We start from the raw sequence: 22,764 nt of genomic DNA on the forward strand, positions 1-22,764 counted from the left end.
CAGTGGGTTGCCATGGGCTACCGTGGGTAGCCAGCAGCCACTGTGAGCAGCCAGCAGCCGCAGTGAGCGGCCGTCCAGAAGCCAGTGACTGATCTGCCGCGCCCGGGAAGAGCACAATGATGGTGCCAACTTAGGCCAGTGAAGCAATGTCCTCCACAACTAGACTGAAGAACAAAAGGACAGCAACTTGTCTGTTCCCCATCCCCCAATTCCACAATTAAAATCTTTAAAAAAAATAAACATATGTATGTATTTATATAAGTATGCATGTATGTATGTTTGTATGTATGTGTGTATTTAACAAATATTACTGAAGTCTATGTGCCATGACACTACTAGGTACCACAGGTACAGAGGTGAACAATGTACCATCCCAATGCCTCATGGAAAATACATTATCATGGGAAAGACAATATACGTACATGTAAACTATTTTTAAGAGTAATTTTAAAAACTTACCTCTCGATGAGAGAGATGAGACAGAAATCGAGACTGATAGCAGACCATGCCAAATATAAACCTACACTACATGGAACATAGTTCCTTATGCTTTCTGTTTAATAAAGTTTCCCCCCTCCCTCTACATCCTGCCTCCCCATCCTTATCTTCCTGCTCTGGTTGGTCACTCATCAGCCGACCACGTGGGCACTTATGGCACGAATGTGTACCAGATGTATGGCGCCTTGGGCCAGTTTACATACGAATTTGATGGAGATGAGCTGTTCTACGTGGATCTGGAAAAAATGGAAACTGTGTGGCGGCTGCCCGAGTTTAACAATTTCACCATATTTGAAGCTCGAAGTGCCCTGAGAAACATTGTTATGGCAAAAAGAAATTTGGACATCTTGATAAAAAATTCCAACTTTACGCCTGCCACCAATGGTAAGTGTCCACAATTCTGTCTGTCTTCACTGCATCTACCACACATTCCAGATCTCACCTCCTCCCCCAGGATAGCTACTCTTCCCAGCATGCTGTAAATTCTTCCACCTTTCTATTTCATTTCCTGGCAAATACCCAGACCCCATTATATCCATTTAATCTTTAAATATCCGTCCTCTAGGTTCCATGAGATACCACTTGTACTCTTATAATAGGATGTTCCCAACCTCCTCTTATAAGAAGAACACACCCACACACACAGACACACACACAGACACACACACACACACACACACACACACACACACACACACACTATGCTTTGTGGATTCCCAAAGAGAGGCAAGTGTTCTAAGCTTTATATTGATTCAAAAGACGAGAACAGTTCAAAAGAGAATTCACAAGACATTTCAGAGGACAGTTCAGAATCTGCAGATAAAGACCACAGCACCCCTTCTGAAGTCACAATAGATAACATTAAGCTTCCTCATTCAGAAGATGGAAAAGACAAGGTAGAAGTTTGGACAATCCAGCCAGTAAATAAAGAAATAGTGAAACAAATGACCTGAGAAACAGGCGGAAAAAGAGGCAAGGCTGTTGGTTACTATAAAATCAGTCTGAAAGGACATGTCTCACTAACAATTGGGGAACTGTGAATGGGAGGGCTCCCCCAAACAGATTAAGAAACTCAAGGCACGGTTGTCAGAAATTCAAATCAGTATTTCATCCTCATTGTAGAAATCCCTGAAGTGGCCGTGTTTCCCAAATCTTCTGTGATGCCGGGTATTCCCAACACCCTCATCTGCCTGGTGGACAACATCTTCCCTCCTGTGATCAACATCACTTGGTTGTACAATGGCCGCTCCGTTGCAGAAGGTGTTGCTGAGACCACCTTCTACCCCAAGAGTGACCACTCTTTCCTCAAGCTCAGTTACCTCACTTTCCTTCCCTCCAGCGAGGATTTCTACGACTGCAGGGTGGAGCACTGGGGCCTGGAGGAGCCGCTCCTCAAGCATTGGGGTATGTCTAAATGCTGTCACTGCTTCCACACCCTCTGATTCCGTCCCAAGTCCACTTGTCTTGCCTTATAGTCCTTGACTCCCGGGGTCACAGCTTTATTTCCCACAATTGCAAAGTTCTCCAATAATGGACTTCATTCTTCTCTCAAAGTCCAGGTGTCATGTGCGTTTCCAAACACACACACCCTTCTCTACATATAACACCCTCCACACACTGTGCTTTGACCCTGTAAGTTTCTTTTTTCTCAGAGCCTGAGATTCCAACCCCCATGTCAGAGCTGACAGAGACCGTGGTCTGTGTCCTGGGCCTGGCCGTGGGCCTCGTGGGCATCGTGGTGGGCACCATCCTAATCATCCGAGTCCTGCGCTCAGGTGGCGCCTCCAGGCACTGAAGGGCCACATGAGTCATGGCTTAGAAAGTGGGAAGGTAAGAATCAGCTGTAGCAGGTTGGGAATGATGTTACTGCAGGTAAGGAAGCCAAGGGTGGAGGATTGGCACCCAGGACACATAAATGGGTTGGAAAACAATGGGCAAATTGGAGAATGGGTTTCCCTTGGGACAGGAGCAGAAGACCCGTCAGTCTCATGCTGTTTCCTGTTTCAGGTGATCAATCGTTACAAGAAAGAAGAGGAGCGGTTCAGGCTCTAGCTCCCTGTCTCGGCCTTGGTGCCTGACTTAGACCCGCTCCCTGGTCCACTTCCTCATACTTCCTTCCACAGCCTCCTCGCCTTCTCGCTTGTGGAGAAGTTTTCTTTCAGAGATCACTGGCTCTTATGAATTCTTCCAATTTGGTCTTTATTTATCACCTACCTTTCACAGATCATCCCACCCAGCCACCTAGCTCTTAGTCACCCTAATTCAATACCTGTGATGAAGAAAAATAAATACCTTTCTGGGGTGACTTTAAATACAGCATACATTTCTCTGTCTTTTTGCTAAGGCTAATTCTGTTCATATATTAGAATGGAGGATCTTATACTGGAATGTTAGCAGGTGTCTCAGCTCCCTTGAACCTCTTTCTCAGGTCATGTTAATACCACACAGTCAGTGTCCAAATAATATTGTAACATAATGAACATGTTTTTTTCCTTTCTGTGCCTCCATGTTGCTCTTTCTCTCATTACCATTTAGATGTCAGTGAGGGTAGTGCCAACTTTCTCCCCTCAGTGTAGTGTTTTTACATCTAAATTGCCAAAAAAAAAGGTGGGGGGGAAGGGACAGTATTTAGGTTGTTAATTTTCAGGTAGAATTCTAAAATCTATAGAAGAGACAATAAATTGAAATAAAGTATTTTAAACACAAAAATTGGATTTTGAAAACGAAAAGTGGAAAAATTTTGCATAATTATTAGGTTTGTGACAAATGTAGAATGATTTGAGAGGTTTCCTCCCTCTTTCTTCCCCAGATGAGATAGAAACTCTCCAGGTTGGGAAGAGTCAGGAGTCAGAAGTGAGAACGATAACAGGAGATAACGCTGTGTGTACCTTGGAAAGTGCCCCACTCTTCGCTCTTATTTGGGTTAATACCAATGAGAAGGGAGAGATGCAGGTCGCTGAGCGGCCAGAGGGGCTACAACAGAGGAGCCAGAGCCTCACTTCCCTGTAGCACCATTTGGCGATAGTATAAACGCAATTCAAATTCACTCCATGCTCTGGCTCATAAATATGCTTATTGGCAACATGTTTAATTTGGGTTGTTTTTATTGCATGAGACTTTGTAGAAAAACTAAAATTTCAATAATATAATAATAACACAATATTTCAAATTTACAATGTAATCCTTTAGCATCCACAAAATGGACTGTTGAGAGGACCCACGAGGTAATACATATAAAACACTTGAGCTTCAGGTGTGGCACACTGTAAGCCCCACATACATGTTAACTGTGAGTAAGATTTATATTATTTGAACTTGAAACTCCAATCTGGGAACCAAGTTTTGTCCATGCCGAGCATTCTTTTTGCTTAAACCAGTTAGTCTTATACATCTTTACATCAATTCTGGGCATTGGGCATTCTCGCCTTTCTTTCTTTCATTCATTCTTTCTTTCATTCATTCATTCTTTCTTTCTTTCTTTCTCTGTTTTTTTCTTCTTTCTTTGTTCCATCTTCTTTCTTTTTCTTTTTTTTTTTTTTAAAGATTTTTATTGGGGAATTGGGGGGCAGTGTCACTGGCCCTCATATGTGGGATCCGAACCGGGGCCCTCTGGCGTCCCAAGCCAGCTCTTAACCAATGCGCCACTCGGCCGGCCACTCCATCTTCTTTCTTATTTTATTGTGGTAAAATATGCAGAACATAAAATTTGCCATTTTAACTATTATTTTATTTTATTGATTTTTTATTAGATTCAGGCACAAAACATAATAATTACTTTTGTAGAGGGGCCACAGGCTCAGCCCTGGCACAAGAACTGAACCTGCATTAAATTTGTGAAAACCACTGGCCCCATCCAGGTGACTTTCTGGGAGCCCACCCCACCCAACCCCGTGGCATCACTGGGAGTACTGTCAACACTAAGGCAAACAGTCCAGTTCATACATCTAAGGGGGCTCTTTCAGTGGCTGAGCTTTACAGGCAGCTGGCTGGTGGCAACAGGCCTAGGAGACACTGGGCTTATTTCTAAGCTGCCCCAGGCCTGATACTACCAGTCTCGGATCACAGCAAGGCCATCCCCACTTGCCTTCAGGTACAGCACAGACAGCAACAAACCACATATAGCTTTGTAGTTCTTACCAGGTAGCCCCGGGCCAGTCACAGACAGGCTGAAATTGGCCTGCACGGGAGACCTCCCAAGAGGTGCCAGAAACAACAAATCCAGAGGCTGGCTTCAGACCATAACAGAGCACTACCCTATTAACCCCATGAGAGGCACACCCAAAAGGTGGTCCCAACAGGTATAAGAGTCCACTGGGATGAATCATATTATATGGGGTCAGCTCCCACACAGCAATTCATATGCCGTGGGCATAGCAAATCCTCACAGCCAGTCAGCCTGAGGGTCAATGCCACCCACTAATGTGCCAAATGCAATCAAGGCTCACACAGCACAGACAAGGGACACAGCACAGGTGATCAAGGACACTGCATCACTGGACCACACAGGACACCTACTACATAAGGTCACCCAGCAAAGATTGAGAGACATAGCAGATCTACCTAATACATAGAAGCAAACTCAAACAAAAAAACACGTACCAAATAAAGAACAAGAGGAAACTCTAGAAAACGAAGTAAATGAAATGGAGACAACCAACCTACCAGAGACAGAATTTAAAACACTAATTATAAGAATGCTTAAGAAACTTAGTGAGAATTTCAACAATGAGATAGTAAGCATTGAAAAAGACATAGAAACCATAAAAAAAGAACGAGTCAGAAGTGAAGAATACAATAACTAAAATGAAGAATGCACTAGAAGGAATCACCAGCAGATTAGATGAAGCAGAGGTTTGAATCAGTGATTTAGAAGACAAGGTAGCAATCAGAACAAAAAGAAAAAAAATTTTTTTCTTTTGAAAGGATAGTTTAAGGGACCTCTGGGAGAGCATCAAGTGCAACAACATTTGCATCATAGGAATACCAGAAGAAGAAGAGACGGAGTAAAGGAATGAGAACCTATTTTAAAAAAATAATGACTGAAAACTTCCCTTACCTGATGAAGTAAATTGACATTCAAAGCAAGAAAATGCAGAGACTCCCAAACAAGAAGAAACCAAAGAGGTCCACACTAAGGCACATTATAATTAAAATAGCAATGATTAAAGACAGAGAATCCTAAAAGCAACAAGAGAAAGACAACTAGGTACTTACAAGAGCACTCCCATAAGACCATTGGCTTATTTCTCAACAGAAATTTGCAGGCCAGAAGGGAGTGGCATGAAATATTCAAAGCGATGAAAAGCAAAGGCCTACAATCAAGACTACTCTACCCAGCAATGTTATCATTTAAAATTGAAGAAGCGATAAAGAGCTTCCCAGATGAGAGAAAGCTAAAGGAATTCATTACCACTCAGCCAGTATTACAAGAAATGTTAAAGGGACTTCTTTAAGAGAAGACAGAAAACAACAAACAAAAGATAAAAAATATGAATAATAAAATGACAATAACTATGTACCTATCAATAATCACTTTAAAAGTTAATAAATTAAATGTTCCAGTCAAAAGACATAGGGTAGAAAACAGGTCCCATACATATGCTGTTTACAAGAGAACCACCTCAGTTCAAAAGACACACATGGACTGAAAGTAAAAGAATGGAAAAGATATTTCATGCAAATGGAAACAAACAAACAAAAAAGCTGGAGTAGCAATACTTACATCAGATAAAATAGACTTTAAAATGAAGACTATAATAAGAGACAAAGAAGGACATTAGATAATGATAAAGGGATGGATCCAACAAAAGGACATAACCTTAGTAAACATCTATGCACCCAACATAGGAGCACCTAAATATATAAAACAAATATTGACCAACATAATGTCAGAGGTCAACTGTAACACAATTATAATAGGGGAATTTAACACCGCACTAACACCAATGGACACATATTCCAGACAGAAAATCAATAAGGAAACAGCGGCCTTAAATGATACACTAGACTAGATGGATTTAATTGACATTTTTAGAGCATTTCACCCCAAATAAACAGAATATACATTCTTTTCAAGTCCACATGAAACATTTTTCAAGATAGGACACGTTAGGCCACAAAAAAAGTCTCAGTTTTAAGAAGACTGAAATCATATCAAGTATCTTCTCTGACCAAAATGGAATGAAACTAGAAATCAATTACAAAAAAAGAAAGAAAAAAAATCCCACGAAAACGTGGAGCTTAAGTAACATGCTACTAAACAATGAATGGGTCAACAATGAGATAAAAAAAGAAATCAAGTGAAACACCTTGAGACAAATGAAAATGAAAACACAATGACACAAAACCTATGGGACACAGCAAAGATGTCTAAGAGGAAAATCCATAGCAATGCAGGTCTACCTCAAAAAATGAGAAAAATCTCAAATAAACAAACTAACTTTACACTTAAAGGAACTGGAAAAAGAACAGCAAACAAAGCACATAGTAGAAGGAAGGAAATAATAAATATCAGAGCAGAAATAAACAAAATTTTAATTCATTGAAAACTAAAGATCAATGAATTCAAAAGCTGGTTCTTTGAGAAGATAAACAAAATTGATAAACCTTTAACCAGACTCATCAAGAAAAAAAGAGAGAAGACCCAAACCAATAAAATCAGAAATGAAAAAGGAGAAGTAACAACAGACACCAAAAGAATATTTAAAAATTTAACAAAATACTATGAGCAATTATACGCCAACAAATTGGACAATCTGGAAGAAATGGATAAATTCTAGAAGGATACAATCTTCCAAGGCTGAATCAAGAAGTAACAGAAAATCTGATCCGACTGATTACTACTAATGAAATCAAATCAATAATCAATAAGTTCACGACAAAGTCCTGGACCAGATGGTTTCAGAGGTGAATTTTACAAAACACTCAGAATTAATATGTATTCTTCTCAAACTATTTCAAAAATTTCAAGAGGAGGGAAGGCTCATTCTATGAGTTCGCCATTACCATGATTCCAAAGCCAGACAAAGACATTACAGAAAAAGAAAACTATAGGCCAATATCCCTCATGAATGTAGATGCAAAATACCTCAACAAAACATTAGCAAACCAAATTCAGCAATACATTAAAAAGATCATGCACCACAATCAAGTGGGATTTATTCCTGGGAGGCAAGTTTTGTTTAATATTTGCAAATTAATTAATGTGATATACACCACATAAACAAAATGAAGTATAAAAATCATATGATCATATCCATGGATACAGAAAAAGCTATTGACAAAATCCAGCACCTACTTAAGATAAAAATTCTCAGCAAAGTGAAAATAGAGGGAACATATGTCAACATAATAAAAGCCATATATGACAAACCCACAGCTAACATCATACTCAACGGGCAAAAGGTAGAAGCAAGACAAGGCTGTCCACTTTCTCCACTTTTATTCAACATAGTTCTGGAAGTCCTAGTTACAGCAATCAGACAAGAAAAGGAAATAAAAGGCATCCAAATTGAAAAGGAAAAAGTAAAACTGTCATTATTTACAGATGACATGATACTATGTATAGACAACCCAAAAGATTCCACCAAAAACCTATTAGAATAGATACATGAATTTGTTAAAGTAGCAGGATACAAAATTAACATTCAGAAATCAGTTGAATTTTTATACACCAATAACAAACTTTCAGAATGAAAAATTAAGAAAACAATCCCATTTACAATTGCATTAAAACAATACTTAGGAATAAATTCAACCAAGTAAGTAAAAAACCTGTACTCAGAAAATTATAAGACTTTGAAGCGAATCTGTCAGATTATTTAGAAAATAAAATACCTAATTACTAAGTTTCAATAATAAAACTATACTTACAATTTCTTTCTGGAATGTCTGAAAAGATAATACTACACAAAAAAATCTGTTGAGAAAATATAAAAAATATCTCAAATAGGTGCAACAAATCTGTGAGATTAAAGATGCCGCTGTGAAATACGTCTTTACTGTACTAAATCACAAACACGACTGGTGAAAGGTTACAGTAGAGGGGAAAGATATAGAATCAATGAGTCATGGTACTTATGTTAACTGTTAGATATTTGAAAATTTGTTTGCAATGAATCTGTGAGATCAGTTGCACCCGACGAAGGGTTAAGGGACCTCTAGAAAAATGTCAAGTGTAACAACATAGGCTTCATAGGGGTACCAGAAGGAGAAGAGAGAGAGCAAGAGACTGAGAACCTATTTGAAGAAATAATGACTGAAAACTTCCCTAAAATGGTGAAGGAAATAGACATACAAGCCCAGGAAGTGCAGAGTTCCAAACGAGGTGAACCCAAAGAGGCCCACACCAAGACACATCATAATTAAAATGTCAAAGTTTAATGACAAAGATAGAATCTTAAAAGCAGCAAAAGAAAAGAAATTAGTCACCTACAAGGGAGCTTCCATAGATTGTCCACTAATTTCTCAACAGAAACTTTGCAGGCCAGAAGAAAGAAAGAATGAGAGAGAGAGAGAGACAGAGAGAGAAAATAGGGAGGGAGGGAGGGAGGAAGAAAGAAAAAGAAAGAAAGAAAGAAAGAAAGAAAGAAAGAAAGAAAGAAAGAAAGAAAGAAAGAAAGAAAGAAAGAAAGAAAGAAAGAAAAATGTTATTTCATGCAGCCACTTTCACTCTTTATCTTAATAGATCTCCTGGATAACTTGCTGCAGCTTCTACATTAGCACCTGCTGCTTCACCTTGCACTTTTATGTAATGAAGATGGTTTCTTTCCTTAAATCTCAGGAAGCAACCTCTGCTGGTTTCAAACTTTTTTCTGCAGCTTCTCACCTCTCTCAGCCTTCATAGAATTTAAGAGAGTATGGCCTTGCTCTGGATTAGGCTTTGGCTTAAGGGAATGTAGTGGCTGGTCTGATCTTCTATCCAGAACACTAAAATTTTCTCCATGTCAGCAGTAAGGCTGTTTTGTTTTCTTATCTTTCATGTGTTCACTAGAGTAACACTTTTAATTTCCTTCAAGAATTTGTCCTCTGCTTTTATAACTTGACTAACTGTTTGGCACCAGAGGCCTAACTTTTGGCCTATCTTGGTTATGAACATACCTTCCTCACTAAACTTAGCTCTTAATTTAAAGTAAGAGACACATGACTTACTTTAATTGAACACTTAGAGGCCATTGTATGGTTATTAATTAGCCTAATTTCAATATTGTTGTGTCATGAGGAGAGGGGAAGAGGTGGTGGAATGGCCAGTCGGTGGAGCAATCAGAACGCACACAACATTTACTGATTCAGTTTTTCATCTTGTATGGCACGGTTCATGGTGCCCTAAAACAATTACAATAGTAACATCAAAAGTCACTGATTACAGATCGCCATAATAAATATAATAAAATAATATCATATAATAATATATAACATTATTGTTATTATTAATATAATAATATATAATTATAATAATAATATTAATAAAATAATGTGAGAATTACCAAAATGTGACACAGAGACATGAAGTGAGCAAATGTTGATTGAAAAATGGCACCAATAGACTTGCTAGGCACAGGGTTGTCACAAACCTTCAATTTGTAAAAAAACACAATATCTGCAAAGCACAATAAAGTGAAGTGCAATAAAATGAGGTTTACCTATATGCATTCCTTCACAGACAATGAAAAATCTGGATCCTGTTATTCTTAATCGCTTTACATTCTTGAACAGTCCCCCGGTATATAACCCATCTCCTGTCTCCTCCCAGTTTTCCCTGCACAGATGCTCCCCTCACACTAAAACTGAGCCACCATCTCACGTAGATGCCCTTTACCTCAGGCTCTGACACCCACAGCAGGACGTACATCCATGGAGAAGTCCAGGTGCCACCTTCAAAGTGTTCAAGCTCTCATACCCCAAGCCAGACCATGCATCTAAGTAGGTCTCCTTCCCATCGTCACTTGGGCTCTGGCCCCATAAGCTAGGCCACCTACCTGCACAGATGCTCTCTTCAGACTATATGGGTCCTGACACCCGTCTCTGGACAACATGGGTTTTCCCATTTCAGTGCAAATGATCGCTGTGTTGTGTCCCCACACTCCAATGGCTTTAGGACTGAATTGTTCAGGTAGGGAAGAGAGAAGAGGAAAAGAAAATGAAAAAGGAAGAGTGCTGTTTCCCTTTAAAGTAAGAGTCCCTCTTCCACTCATGTCTTCCCAAGCCCTGGATAATCTAACACTAAAATCAATATCCCAGTCACTGGAAGGGCATTATCAAATTCTCTAAGCCTCTGGAGACAGCTCCTATCAAGAGGCTAATGTGGCATTGATGACTCAGGAGAGGACAATGAGAGCTCACTCTCCAAGAAAAATAATACATTATCCCCCTCTGCTTTAATGTTAGCTCATGATTAGGAAAATCAAGTCCCCAAATTTTGATCGATTTCTAGGTTTGCTTTTCTCACCCACCCCACTTCTCCTTCCTCTTCATAGTTGGAGAAGCTTCATTAAACAGAGAGTATCCTACCCAATACTGAATTGTTTCACTCCCATTTTGGGGTTTCTATATTTCTAATTTAGAAAATGTTGACCTTAGCATAAAAACCTTAATATCTCGCTCTGAGAGCACTGAGTTTACTTTTGTTGGGTTCAAGCCCTGAGTGTCGATGCTTTTTACTAAACTCTGATATCATTATATGAAATAGTGAACTCAAACCAAGGTATAGAAGAGATAGGAAGGGGTCAGGTAAACTAGTTCCCTCTTATGACCCCATCTAGAGGAAGAAACCCAAATGCACCTTTGGGAGAATGAGTGAGTGAAAGAAAAGAAAGAAAAGAATGAAATTTCCTCATGAGGTATATCCATTCATTACCTAAAAGGCAGCTTCCCAAACTCCTACCTTAAAGACAAAAAAAGTGCATTTTAATAGTGAAGTGATTTCCATGATTTGGAAAGGAATGCAGCCAGAATTCAAAAGTACTCCTGCCCTGGAACAAGGGGAGTTCCATGCTTAAATGAATTCCAGCTCATCAGTACCATCAAGGAACTACATAGAAAGCAGGGAGTGTACAAATAAAAGAGTTAATAGAATACTTAATAAGTGATGCTGGAGTTGTTGCTTTACCTTTTACATCGTCCACCTGTAAGGAAACTGCCTTTCACTCCATGACCCAGGGACAAAGGTACTCACTTACAGAGATGCGTATTTTCATGGAAAATATAGGCCTCTCTTTGCATCAGCTGCATCCAATAACCACCCTGAGTGCCCCAAATCACTATTGGCTCCTTTTCGTTTCAGCCTTTGGACTAGTCATTCAGACACCTTCCAGGAGGAGGAAACTAGCATTGTTGTGCATCGTGGACTCTGCGTCAGCAGGGGTGACAGCTGATACAGATGGCATTGTAGGGAACAGCAGCCAGAGAAAAAGTGAAAAATATGGGGCACGTCGGCAAGCTTCTGCCTGGGAAATGGGTTCTCTCTGTGAAAGGCAGCATTTTTAATACAGTTCTAGCTTTCAAAAAAGACCTTGGACTTGTTATGAGAAGGTTTGGGTGTAAATATCATCTTAACAATTTACTAATTTCTGAGCTTCTGGGAAAGATATCTTTCTCAAAATTGTACTCTAAAAAATAGATTAGAAATGTAAGTGCAAATATTTTTTATTTCTATTTCTAGACTCTATTCTGTTCCATTGATTGATTTATAAATGCCGATGCTAATACCTAAGTCTCTTGATTAGTATGCCTTTACAGTAAACTTTGAAGTCAGATAGTTCAAGTCCTTCAAATTTTTTTTTTTTGCCTATTCTAAGTCCTTTGTATATGTGCAAAATTTTAGAAATAGCTCAGAAATTTCTATAGAAGAAAAATAAAATGCTGGGAAAGAAGAAGATGAAGAAGACAAAGATAAGGAAGAGAAATAAAAGCAGCAAAAGAAGGAAGAGGGAAAACCCTGTTGGGGTATTGATTAGGGTTGTATTAAATCTATTAAATTAATTTGAGAGAATTAACATTGTAACAATATTGAGCCTTTTATTTTATGATATATAGCTTAATGTATTTAGATATTATTTAATTTCCCTCAAATGTATTTTGTGTGTTTTGATTTAGAGATCTTCCATACATTTATTAAAATTATGTTAAATTATATTATGGTTTCTGATGGTTTTGTTACTGTTATTTTTCCATTTTTTAAATTAAGGTATAATATACGTATAGTAAAATTCACCCTTTTTAGTTTACAAGTTTGTGTTTTGACAAGCATATGCAATCATGTATCCATCACCACAATCAAGATATAGAACAGTTTCAGGTTCCAATACAATGTGGCAATGTAGGAAGATCCAGAACTCACCTCCTGCCACAGATACACTGAAGCTGCAGTTACATATGAAACAATTGCTCTGAAAGAAACTCCAAAACTAGCTGAGTAACTCCTACACATTGGGCAAATGAGAAAAAAGCACATTGAAACACATAAGAGAGGCCGAGACACAATCTCTCCGTAAACCCCACCCCTGGTGCAGCAACCCACAATCAGGAGGGAACCCTCAGCCTCAAGCTTCTCCCTGAGGAGGGAAGAGTGTAAACCCCACATCTGGCACTCCAACTTTAAGACCTGACCCTGAGAGACAGCCCCCAAAACATCTAGCTTTGAATGTCAGTGGGGCTCACGTCCACGAAATCTACAGGTGGTGATAAAATTATTACTGATACTTTAAAAGAACATGGGTTTGTGGGAGGAGCTGGGGCTTATGGGAGGAGTTCTCACACTCTAGTCATTGCGAGAACCCTACAGGAAGAACTCTATACTTACAGTAAAGCTCTATGGTTGTTAGAGTGTGTAGGGAGCTGGAGGGTTGCAGTAAGGGTTAAGCCTGAAAGCTGGAGGTCTGCAGTAAAGGTTAAGCCTGAAAGCTGGCAGGCTGACAGGCTCTCAGGCCCAGGTGAGCCATGTGGGAAGGTTGGCCGCTGAGGAGAAAACAGCCAACGGCCATGAAAGCTACACAGTGGAATGCTATCCTGTTAACAGTTTCTGCTTGCTGTGTTTTGCTTTAACCTTGGGAAGATTGCTTCCCTACATCTTATGGAAAGCCCCGGGGGAGGTGTTCCCTGGGAGGATGGGACTATTCCCTCAAGTTCCCCAAACCCCCCTACCTAAGGAAAGTTACTTTTGCTATAAAAGCTGTGTATAAACAATAAACGGGGCCTCTCTCTGCTATCAGCATTGGGTGGACCTCCTCTCCCCAGCTTTCATCTCTAGTCTCTTTTTTTTCTAGTCTCCCACCCAATCCTCTCAGGTACCCTCTCGGTAGACTCCTGGCTGACGAGTCAGGAGTGCTTGTTTGCTGCGTGGGTCGCATCAAGAGTGTCTCCACTTAGCTTCCTTTTCCCTTTTATATATACTTCTCCATCGTGGCACACCCTGCAGTGTGTGCACGTGCCTTGTCATGTCTGCATGCACTGGTTTGTGACCTTTCCTTTTTCACCTCAATAAATCCTTTTGTCACCGGGAACGACAGTTTTCCTCCATTCTTATCTCTTGAAAGAAAGAATTCAGTCAAGAGGCAGGAGTCAAGCAAGCAGCAGACAGCAAAGTTTATGTGCAAAGCGAGTACACGCTGAGTGTGAAGCGGGCTGACCAAGGGGGGGACCCTGGGACCCTGGCCTTCTGTCCTATAGATTGGGTGATCCTCCTCCTCTCCTCTTCCTGCTTTTCTCCTCGTTCTGGGTCTCCTTCATCCTAGTGTGTCACACGAGCCCAGGTCTCTGTTCTGGCTGCTCGCTTCAGCAGGTCTGTAACAGGATGCTGATGACGCCACTGGTCACCTGTGGGGCCTCCTAGCTCCTTCTCCTGCCCATGTCCACCTTCCTACCGACTCTATCATCCCCCCTCAAGAGCCTGAGACCCTGAGATCTTTTAGGAGAGGGGCAGTGTATCTCTTCTGTATCTATTTCCAGCTGAAAAGGGGCAGAGTTGTTGTCAGGGTCTCACCCTCTAGCTCTCTGTCAGGATGGAGGAGGTGTTGTCCCCGTATGTGTGACAAGGGGGAGGCAAAACCTCTGTGCCGTAGTGTCAAGTGGACACTAGTACTTCTCTAGGGTCTTTATGTCCAAGGGGGCAGGTTGAATTTCCTGAAAAACCATTTTCTTGGTATGGAACTGTTGTAATCTAGAAGAGACTAATTTCACAAGAAGGTTAAAAAGACAGGGACCGAAAATCAGCAACAGGATGATACTAAAGGCCCAAGTAAATAAAGAAACCAGGTCAGGAATGATAAAATGTTTTTGATAGCCTGCCAGATCAAATCTGTATGGAACTGCTCTTCACAAAGTTAGAAGCCATTCTGCCTGACATCTTTTGGATGTCTTCTTCTACCTGACTGGTGATATTGGTATAAGTATAACAGGTCTTATTAATGACCACACATAACACCACCCCCCTGGCCCCCTTATTCTGCCAAGAGTTAGTCAAGGGCCAGTCTGTTGTCAAGGACAATATTAACTAATGAGTTAAGAGGTCATTGAAGATTTTGGAGGGCATTGCCAATATTCCGAGCTAAGTTGGCTAGGGATTTTGTTAAATTGACTAGCGTGGCCTCTTGGTAGGCAAAGCCTATCCAGGGAGGCACCAGGCCAATGGCTACCCTTATACTGGCTAGTATCAATCAATGACCAGTTTAGGGTGGAGCAAGGTGATGTTTTAAATAGTAACTGAAATGCCCTGAGGCCAAGAAGGCTTAGGCTGCACTGACCTTGAAATTGAGAATTGTCAGTGCAGGGATAGGCTAAGGCTATAGGTGGTTGGTGGTATATTCTATAAGGTGACCCTTTGCTTTGTTCATTTTGAGGAGAACAACAGAGAAATAAATATCTGGGAGGCGCACAAGCTTGAGGCAGAGAGGAGGAGTTAAACCAGGTCATTAGACCTAGGTCCCAAGGAGGGGAGTATTACACTGGGGAGATAAAAGGCCTCCCCTTACCTCAGCATCCCTGGGTCCCATCAGTACCCTTTCTGCTCTGGGAGGTAAAAAGTAAAGTCTCCAGGATATGCTTTCAAGTCCCAATATGTGTATCTATTTCTGGGATTTATCTCTTGGTTACCATCACGAACCTTGTGGCCTGCTGGACACAAAAGGTAGTATTCGGGGTGCATTTTCTGTTAAAGGTCATAGGGTAATAGGAGGACTGGACAGGTGAGATGTAACTTTTATTCCTAAGTATGCAAATGTGACAAGGGCTGGAGGGGGACATGCAGTTATGGACTGGGACCCCAGTTGTACTGGGCCGAATGAATAGTGGGGTTAGATGAATGCAGCCCATTTGTAGCTAAGGGGTCTAGCTGGACAAATAAAGGGGAGCTCCTAGGGAACTTCTCGGGGACCCCTGAAAGAAAGGTAAGACTGAGGTTAGAACAGGTAGGCTGAAATTGGGGAGGAGGAAGAGGGGCTTTTCCAGGTGGTTTATGGCATGTTCAGCAGTCAGAGGGGTCATCACCTCTCGCAACTATGTTGGAAAAGAAAAAAAGGGTGCTAGATTCCAATCTCCCCTAAAGGGGCTGGGAGTGTAATAAAACTAAAAAAATCAATACCATATTAAGTGAATCTGATTATGTAAGAAATAATTATGTAGCAAGGTATCAGGAGGGGCACAAGTGAAAAAAAAATAGAAGCTGTGATAAAAATTAAGCAACAACTGGCAAGGAATATATTTGTAGTCGGGGTTAGTTATTAGCACTTTTCTGGCCCCCTCCCAAGCAGCAATCTGAGGCCCTGTAGTGGTTCACAGGAGTTCTGGGATCCAGTTGGCATGTCTTCTCCTTCATCGACCTTCCAGGGTTTTATCCAGGAGTGATGGAGCCAGCTAAGGACTCCTGGCACCCTGACAGCTATGGGGTAAAAAGCAACACAGTGAAGGGGCCCTTCCAAGTCAGGCTTAGATGGGATGTGGGGTTGCCATCCTTCCAGGACTTGATGAGTATTTTACTATCAGGTGAGTGCTGAGGTGGTGATTATGAGTGCTGTGTGGTGGGTGAGGGCAGAACCTTCTGCTCATGTGCCCCGATGGCTTCCCAGAAATGTCGTAGGGAAATGACATATTGAAGGAGGTTTGTAGCCTCTATGTCTAAGAGCACGTCAGATGAAAAAAAAGCTCTCCCATACAAAGCCTCACAGGGTTTTAGTTGTAAAGAAGCCTGAGGGAGTACTCGAACATGCAATACAGCTACTGGAAGGAAGTCAAGCCATGACTGAGAGGTTTCTTGACAAAGCTTTCTTAGGATGTTCTTGAGGGTTCGATTTGCTCTTCTACCTTGCTGGAGCTCTGGGGTCTCCATGAGGAATGTAAGAGGTATCTTTTTCCAAGGGCTTTGGCTGGGTGATGTGGGAGGTAAAAGAGCGTCCATCATCATTTTGTTAAGGACCAGAACAGGCCAAACCTAGGAATGATTTTCTGTAATAATTGTTTAGCCACCTCCCGGGCCCTTTCTGTCTAGGTGGGGAACACTTCCACCCACCCAGTGAAAGTATCAATAAAGACCAAGAGGACTCAAATCCCCTACGTGGGGATAATTGAGTAAAGTCTAGTTGCCAGTCCTCTCCCAGGTAACTCCTCGAGATTGGATGGGTTGCATAAGCGGGGGTGGCCTACTTTCTTGGGGGTTACTATAGGTACAAAGTGAAGGCGTGACACACCTGTTTGACTGCCTTGTATAATCCCTTTCCAGCAATGTTGTTTTGCAAGTTTAGTACATATTATCTTGTGCAAAATGACAAGACTTGTGAAGCCCTTTGATGACCTTCCATTGGAGGGACCCGGGAAAGGTTAGTTGTTTATTCAATTCATACCAGACCTGAGGGTTGAGAGTATATGCTCTTTGGATGGCCTGGTCCCTCTCTGCTAAGGTATAAGATGGGGGAGGGATGGGGTCAGGTAAGGAAGAGATGAGGGTCCCTGTGAATTGTTCTTTAGAGAGAGCGGTGGCCTTGGCCTCCTGGTCTGCCTGATGATTTCCCTGGGTTATTTCATCTAGTCCCTTTTGATGTCCCTGCAGTGGATTACTGCCACCTCTAGAAAGGATAATATCTGAGGTCCATATTTTATTGGAGTGTTTTTGGCAGTGAGGAATCCCCTTTCTTTCCAAATGGCAGCATGGACATGGAGTACTAAGAAGGAATATTTAGAGTCTGTGAAAAAAATGAATCTTTTTGTCCCCTCCTAACTGTAAAGCCCTAGTAAGGGCCATTAATTTGGCAATTGAGCTGAGGTCCCAGGGTGGGGGTAGGGGTGCAATGCTTCAGCTTCTATGATTTCGAATGGAGTGACTGTGGCATATTCTGCATGTCTAGCTCCTTCCCTAACAAAGTTGCTACCATCAGTAAACTAAGTTTCATCTGAGTTTTGTAGTGGCTGTTTCCTTACACTTCTCCTGCTGGCATAAATCAGGTTGAGTTTCCTCGCAGGAGTATATTGGGGTGTCCTCCTCTGGACAAGGTAATAGGGTGGCAAGGTGAAGGGTGGTGCACCTTTGGATGGTGACGTCAGGATTTTCTAACAGCAAGACATGATATTTTAATATCCTGCTGTCTATTATCCAAAGAGGACCCCTAAGGGTTAGTAAGGCAGCCACCTGGTGAGAAGTAAAAACCTCCCAGGCCTGTCCTAGAGTGATTTTAGAAGCCTCCTCCATTAGCAGGGCCAAAGCCACCACCTCCTGTAGACAACCTGGCCAGTCCTGTGCACTGAGTCTAATCTCTTAGATAAATATCCAATATCCAACTAGGCCCTGAATGGAGCCAGATTCTTGGGTTAATACCCCTAGGGCCATACATTACCAAATGTATAGCTGGTGGGGTTTTGTAGGCTGAGGCAACCCGAAGGCCAGGGCACAAGTAATTTTTGTTGTTGTTTGTTTTAACAGTTCAACACTTATTGTTGTTCTGGCCCCCAGACAAGGGGGCCTTTGCTCCTCAGTCTCCTTGAGGTCCTCATATAGAGGGTGGGCCTTGAGCCCACATCCTACATCCTATTAGCCAGAGTCAACAGCACCCCGAAAATCCAGAGAATGTCCTAAGTTGCTTCTTTGTTGTAGGAGAGGGCAGTTGAGTAATCGCCCAGATCCTGTCAGGAGGTAACTTTTGTTCTCCTGGTGTTAGAATTAACTTTAAATATCAGACTTGTTGACTGACTCACTGGGCCTTAGGCCTACAGACCTTGTAACCTTATTCAGCCAGGAAGTTCAAGGTCTGTATAGCATAGTGTTGTCCTAATTCTTGGGTGGGGGAACAAATGAGTGAATCATTCACACATTGACTGAGCATCCCCTGCTCGAGGGACAGGTTAGCTGGGTCCCTTGCCAAGGCCTGACCAAAGAGTGTGGACTGTCCAGGAACCCTTGTGGGAGGACAGTCCAAGTGAGCTGCTGATAGCGCTGGCCCTGTCCCATTCAAAGGCAAACAGAAATGGAGAAGAGGGGTCAAAGGGTATAGCAAAGAAGGCATCCTTTAGATCTAAGTGAGACTGAGAGCCATTCTGTCTCTAGGGGAATCTCTCTGAGAATTGTATATGGGTTTAGAACTACAGGGTGGAGGGGTATTACTGCTTTATTAATGGCTCTTAGAACTTGGACTAATCTATATTCCCCCAAACTTTTCTTTACTGGGAGGATTGGGGTGTTGCAGGGAGATGAGCAGGATTTTAATAGGCCATATTTAAGAAATGTGTTAACAAGGGGCCATAGCCCAGCCTTTCTTTCAGGTTTCAGCAGGTGTTGTCACTGATGGGGGTCATGAGAGGGATCCTCAAGTTAAACTTTAACTGGGACGGCACGTTTAGCTCATCCTGGGACTTCTGTTGCCCAGATTTCAGGTTCACTGATTTAGCCATTCAGGCTCTACTGAGATAAGGACCTCTCCTTCAGAAAGTAATGCAAGTATATTAGGAAAGGGATTTCCAAATATTAGACATGTACCTAGCTTCTGGAGAGCACCCCTGCCCCAGAGGGGGCCACAACATTCTGGCATAACCAGGAAGGAGTGTGAGAATAGAGCTTCCCCCGATGAACAACATAGGGATGGGATAAACCTCCGGGTCATGGGCTGTCCTTCAAACCTGACTATTTGGCAGGTGTCAGGAGAAAGAGTACCGGAGAAAGGATTTAGCATGGAATAGGTGGCTCCCGTATCAAGTAAGAAATTTATGGTTCTACTGGCCACGCCCAAGGTCACCATGTACTCCGTCCCCTTGATGATGATGTTGGTTTTGGGAGCTAGAGGGAGCTTTGGGCCCCTACAGTTCAAGGTTAGAATGGTTTGGGGGACCAACGCAGGGCCCTTTGGCTCTTGTGTCAGGCAGTCTTTTCCGTAGTGACCAAACTCATTGCATTTGGAGTCCAGTGTCCATGGCTTCTTCTTCTCCGGGCATTCATGTTTCCAGTGTTCAGCCTTTCCGCAGTTATGGCATTTTCGAGGGGTTTTATTCCCTGGGTGACCTGGAGTTGGCTGTCGGACTTGTAGGGCAGCCAGTAATTGAGCCTATCTCTCAGTCTTCTGCCTGTCTTTCTCCTGTTCCCCTTCCCTGGCCTTTTCCTCCTCCTCCTGGTCCCAATTGTAAAAGACTGAGGTGGCTGTCTTAAGAAGTTCCCCCAGGTGGGTATTAGGTCCTAATGCTAGTTTCTGTAACTTCCTTCTGATGTCTGGGGTGGACTGGGCAAGGAATCAGTCCTTGAGCCTTAGCTCCCCTTCCTGAGAGTCAGGGTCTACATTTGTATTTTTAATGGGGGCTTCTGGAAGTCGTTCAAGAAGGACTGTGGGGTTCTCAGAGGGGCCCTGATCTATGGTGGCTAATTTGCAGTGGTTAGTGTTACCAGCCAGGCGAGTAATGCCGCGCCCCGGCCCCCCAAAAATTTTAAAGTTTTCTTTCCTATAGAAATGTTAAGTCTCCTCCTTAGTTTCTTAAGTTTCTTAGCTCCTGGTTTTGATTACTTTTCTAATCAGTTTCTGAATCCTAGACTAAAGATTGCTCCTAGCCTGAATCACAGAATTCTCCTATGCCCCTGCTTCTTGATTGTTTTGTAAATCAATTTCTTATTTCTAAACAATAGATTGTTCATAGAAATCTCCTACCCCTGCTTTAGATAACTACTTAAAAGCCTGTGACTTCCCAATATCCCCAAGCCATTCTGGACCTAGCTTTTGGATGATTCCATCCCAGAGACTAAATAGGTTTTAACATTTCCCCGGGCCAGTAAGCCTAATATTTCTTTCCAAACCCATTCTGGGCCCAGACAACTGACACCACCTGAGTGACCCTTTACACCTGAATGGCCACAGGATTCATAAGAGTTAACAGATTTATTAATTAAAATCTATTTTTTCCTCATTCAGGGGCCTTGGGGATACAGATGATACCCCAACAAGATTGCCAGTAGCAACCAAAGAAGCCAACATGAACTTCCAAGCGGATCTCGGGACCCCTTCCTTCCATCTGCCATCAGCTAGGATGAGAGTTCTGTGAATCACCCAATAGGCAGGGACACCTCTATGCCTCTGCCCAGCAGGAAGCAGATACAGAAGAAAAGGCCTCCTGTCCCTCAGCTTCCCATAGAGATTTTATAAGGATCACATCTCTCAAGGGGAAAACAAGGCAGGCAGTTAGAGGCAGGCATTGGGTCTCTACATTCCTACACGTCCCACAGAATGCACAGCCCAAAAGACCTCCCCTCTCCACTCTAGCCTCTTATCAATCACAGGTGCCAATCAAGTGGTCTCATGCCCATAGAGGAACAGCCCATTCTAGAGAAAAAGGGATAAAAACTCCAAGTCCTGGGCAGTCAGGGTCCCTCTCTCGTGCTCCAAACTTTTTGGAATGTAATTTCTCTTCTAATAATGGGCCCTTGAGCTATTCTCTACTGCTCCGGCCCACTTCTATTTCTTTGAAATGTACTATCTCTTCTAATAAACTGCTTTTTCACTACTTTGCCTCAGTATCTCATTCAATTCTTTGCTTAAGATGCTAAGAACCTGGACATCGTGCCAAGAAGGGCCCACTCTACTGCAACAGTTAGTTGGCTTAATCTTGCGTTGTTTCATACCTCAGTTAAACATATGACCAAGTGATTTTGTTGCCAGGTGCCCTCTGAGGTGTTATAGTCCCAATTGGGATCAGTGATGGGCACGACAATGGCCCCAAGCAGATAATTGGGGTCTGTCATGTACAGGCCATCTGCATAGTGAGTGGCAGCCTCTGTGATCATCTCCCTTTCTGCTTTGGAGAGAGTCTGTCCTATGATGACATGAATATCTTTCCAAGTAAGATCGAAAGTAAGGACAACCCTCTGAAATCCATTAATATACTTCTCAGGGTTGTCTGAGCAGCTCTCCAGGTCTGCCTTTATCTGAAGAAAGTCCTGCATGGAAAAAGGAACCTGCAGTTTCCAAAGGTTGCCCACTAGGCTCCCACTGAGCTCTTGGAGTGAGGAAATCCTTGGGGCCAGAGGGGACCCAGGTATGGAGGCAAAGGCCCCAGTGGAGTAGAAGGAGGGCAGCTGGGAGGGGCTGATTCTCCACGTCCCTTAGAGGGTGTCTGCACAGTTATCCCTGAGATTAGGTTCCCTGAGTCAGTGAGCTACCAGAGCCAAGACTAAGGGGTCTATTTTACAGAGCGGTGGAAATCTGGATCATTTCTGAGGGCCATAAAGGCCTGGACATAGGGTAATGGCTCCCCTTCCCATTCTCATAAATACCATCGCCTTTGTCTCCTAACTGGAACATTGTTCTGGCTTCTGCCTGAATCAATGCTTCACGAATAGCTAGTCTTTTTTTTTTTTAATCTGAAATAAATGTTTGTTTCCTCTCACTTTGAAGGCCTTTTATTTTTAGCTTAACAATATATCCAATGTAATATTATTCAGCCATAAAAAAAGAAGGAAATCTTGCCATTTGTGACAATATGGATGGACCTTGAGGGCATTATGCTCAGTGGTCTAAGTCACACAGAGAAAAACAAATACTTTGAGCTCTGTCCTATAAATAGAATCTTAAAAAACAGACAACAGCTAACTCATAGATATATAGAGCAGATTGGTGGTTGCCAGCAGTGGGGGCAGAGGAATATTGGGCAAAATTGTAGAAAGTGGTCAAAAGGTACAAACTCCCAGGGTTTCTGCCAGACTTATCCTATGGATAGTGATGCTATTGTTGGGGAGCAGGTCGTTAACAAGAACTGAGACAAAGAGTTTTTGTTCCAAAGGCTTTATTTACCAAGCTTGGTGTCCGTCTCATTTAA

The 22,764-nt window shown here is 42.2% G+C and overlaps 2 protein-coding genes across 2 annotated transcripts in view; both read left to right on the top strand.

The window, feature by feature from the left end:
• The window catches only part of LOC109377864 (SLA class II histocompatibility antigen, DQ haplotype D alpha chain-like), a 14,947-nt gene extending 12,204 nt beyond the window's left edge, over positions 1–2,743 (top strand). Inside the window, exons 2-5 of the mRNA XM_019634348.1 lie at positions 634–882; positions 1,621–1,902; positions 2,151–2,328; positions 2,506–2,743. Coding sequence (XP_019489893.1) covers positions 634–882; positions 1,621–1,902; positions 2,151–2,293 — 674 coding nt within the window. The 3' untranslated portion in view covers positions 2,294–2,328; positions 2,506–2,743. The remainder of the gene's footprint in view (positions 1–633; positions 883–1,620; positions 1,903–2,150; positions 2,329–2,505) is intronic.
• Positions 1–22,764, top strand: part of LOC109377862 (H-2 class II histocompatibility antigen, A-F alpha chain-like) — a 144,080-nt gene that overhangs the window by 108,895 nt on the left and 12,421 nt on the right. The window lies entirely within an intron of this gene.

Source organism: Hipposideros armiger, unplaced genomic scaffold, assembly GCF_001890085.2.
Source record: "Hipposideros armiger isolate ML-2016 unplaced genomic scaffold, ASM189008v1 scaffold_1589, whole genome shotgun sequence".
NCBI classification, from domain to species: domain Eukaryota; kingdom Metazoa; phylum Chordata; class Mammalia; order Chiroptera; family Hipposideridae; genus Hipposideros; species Hipposideros armiger.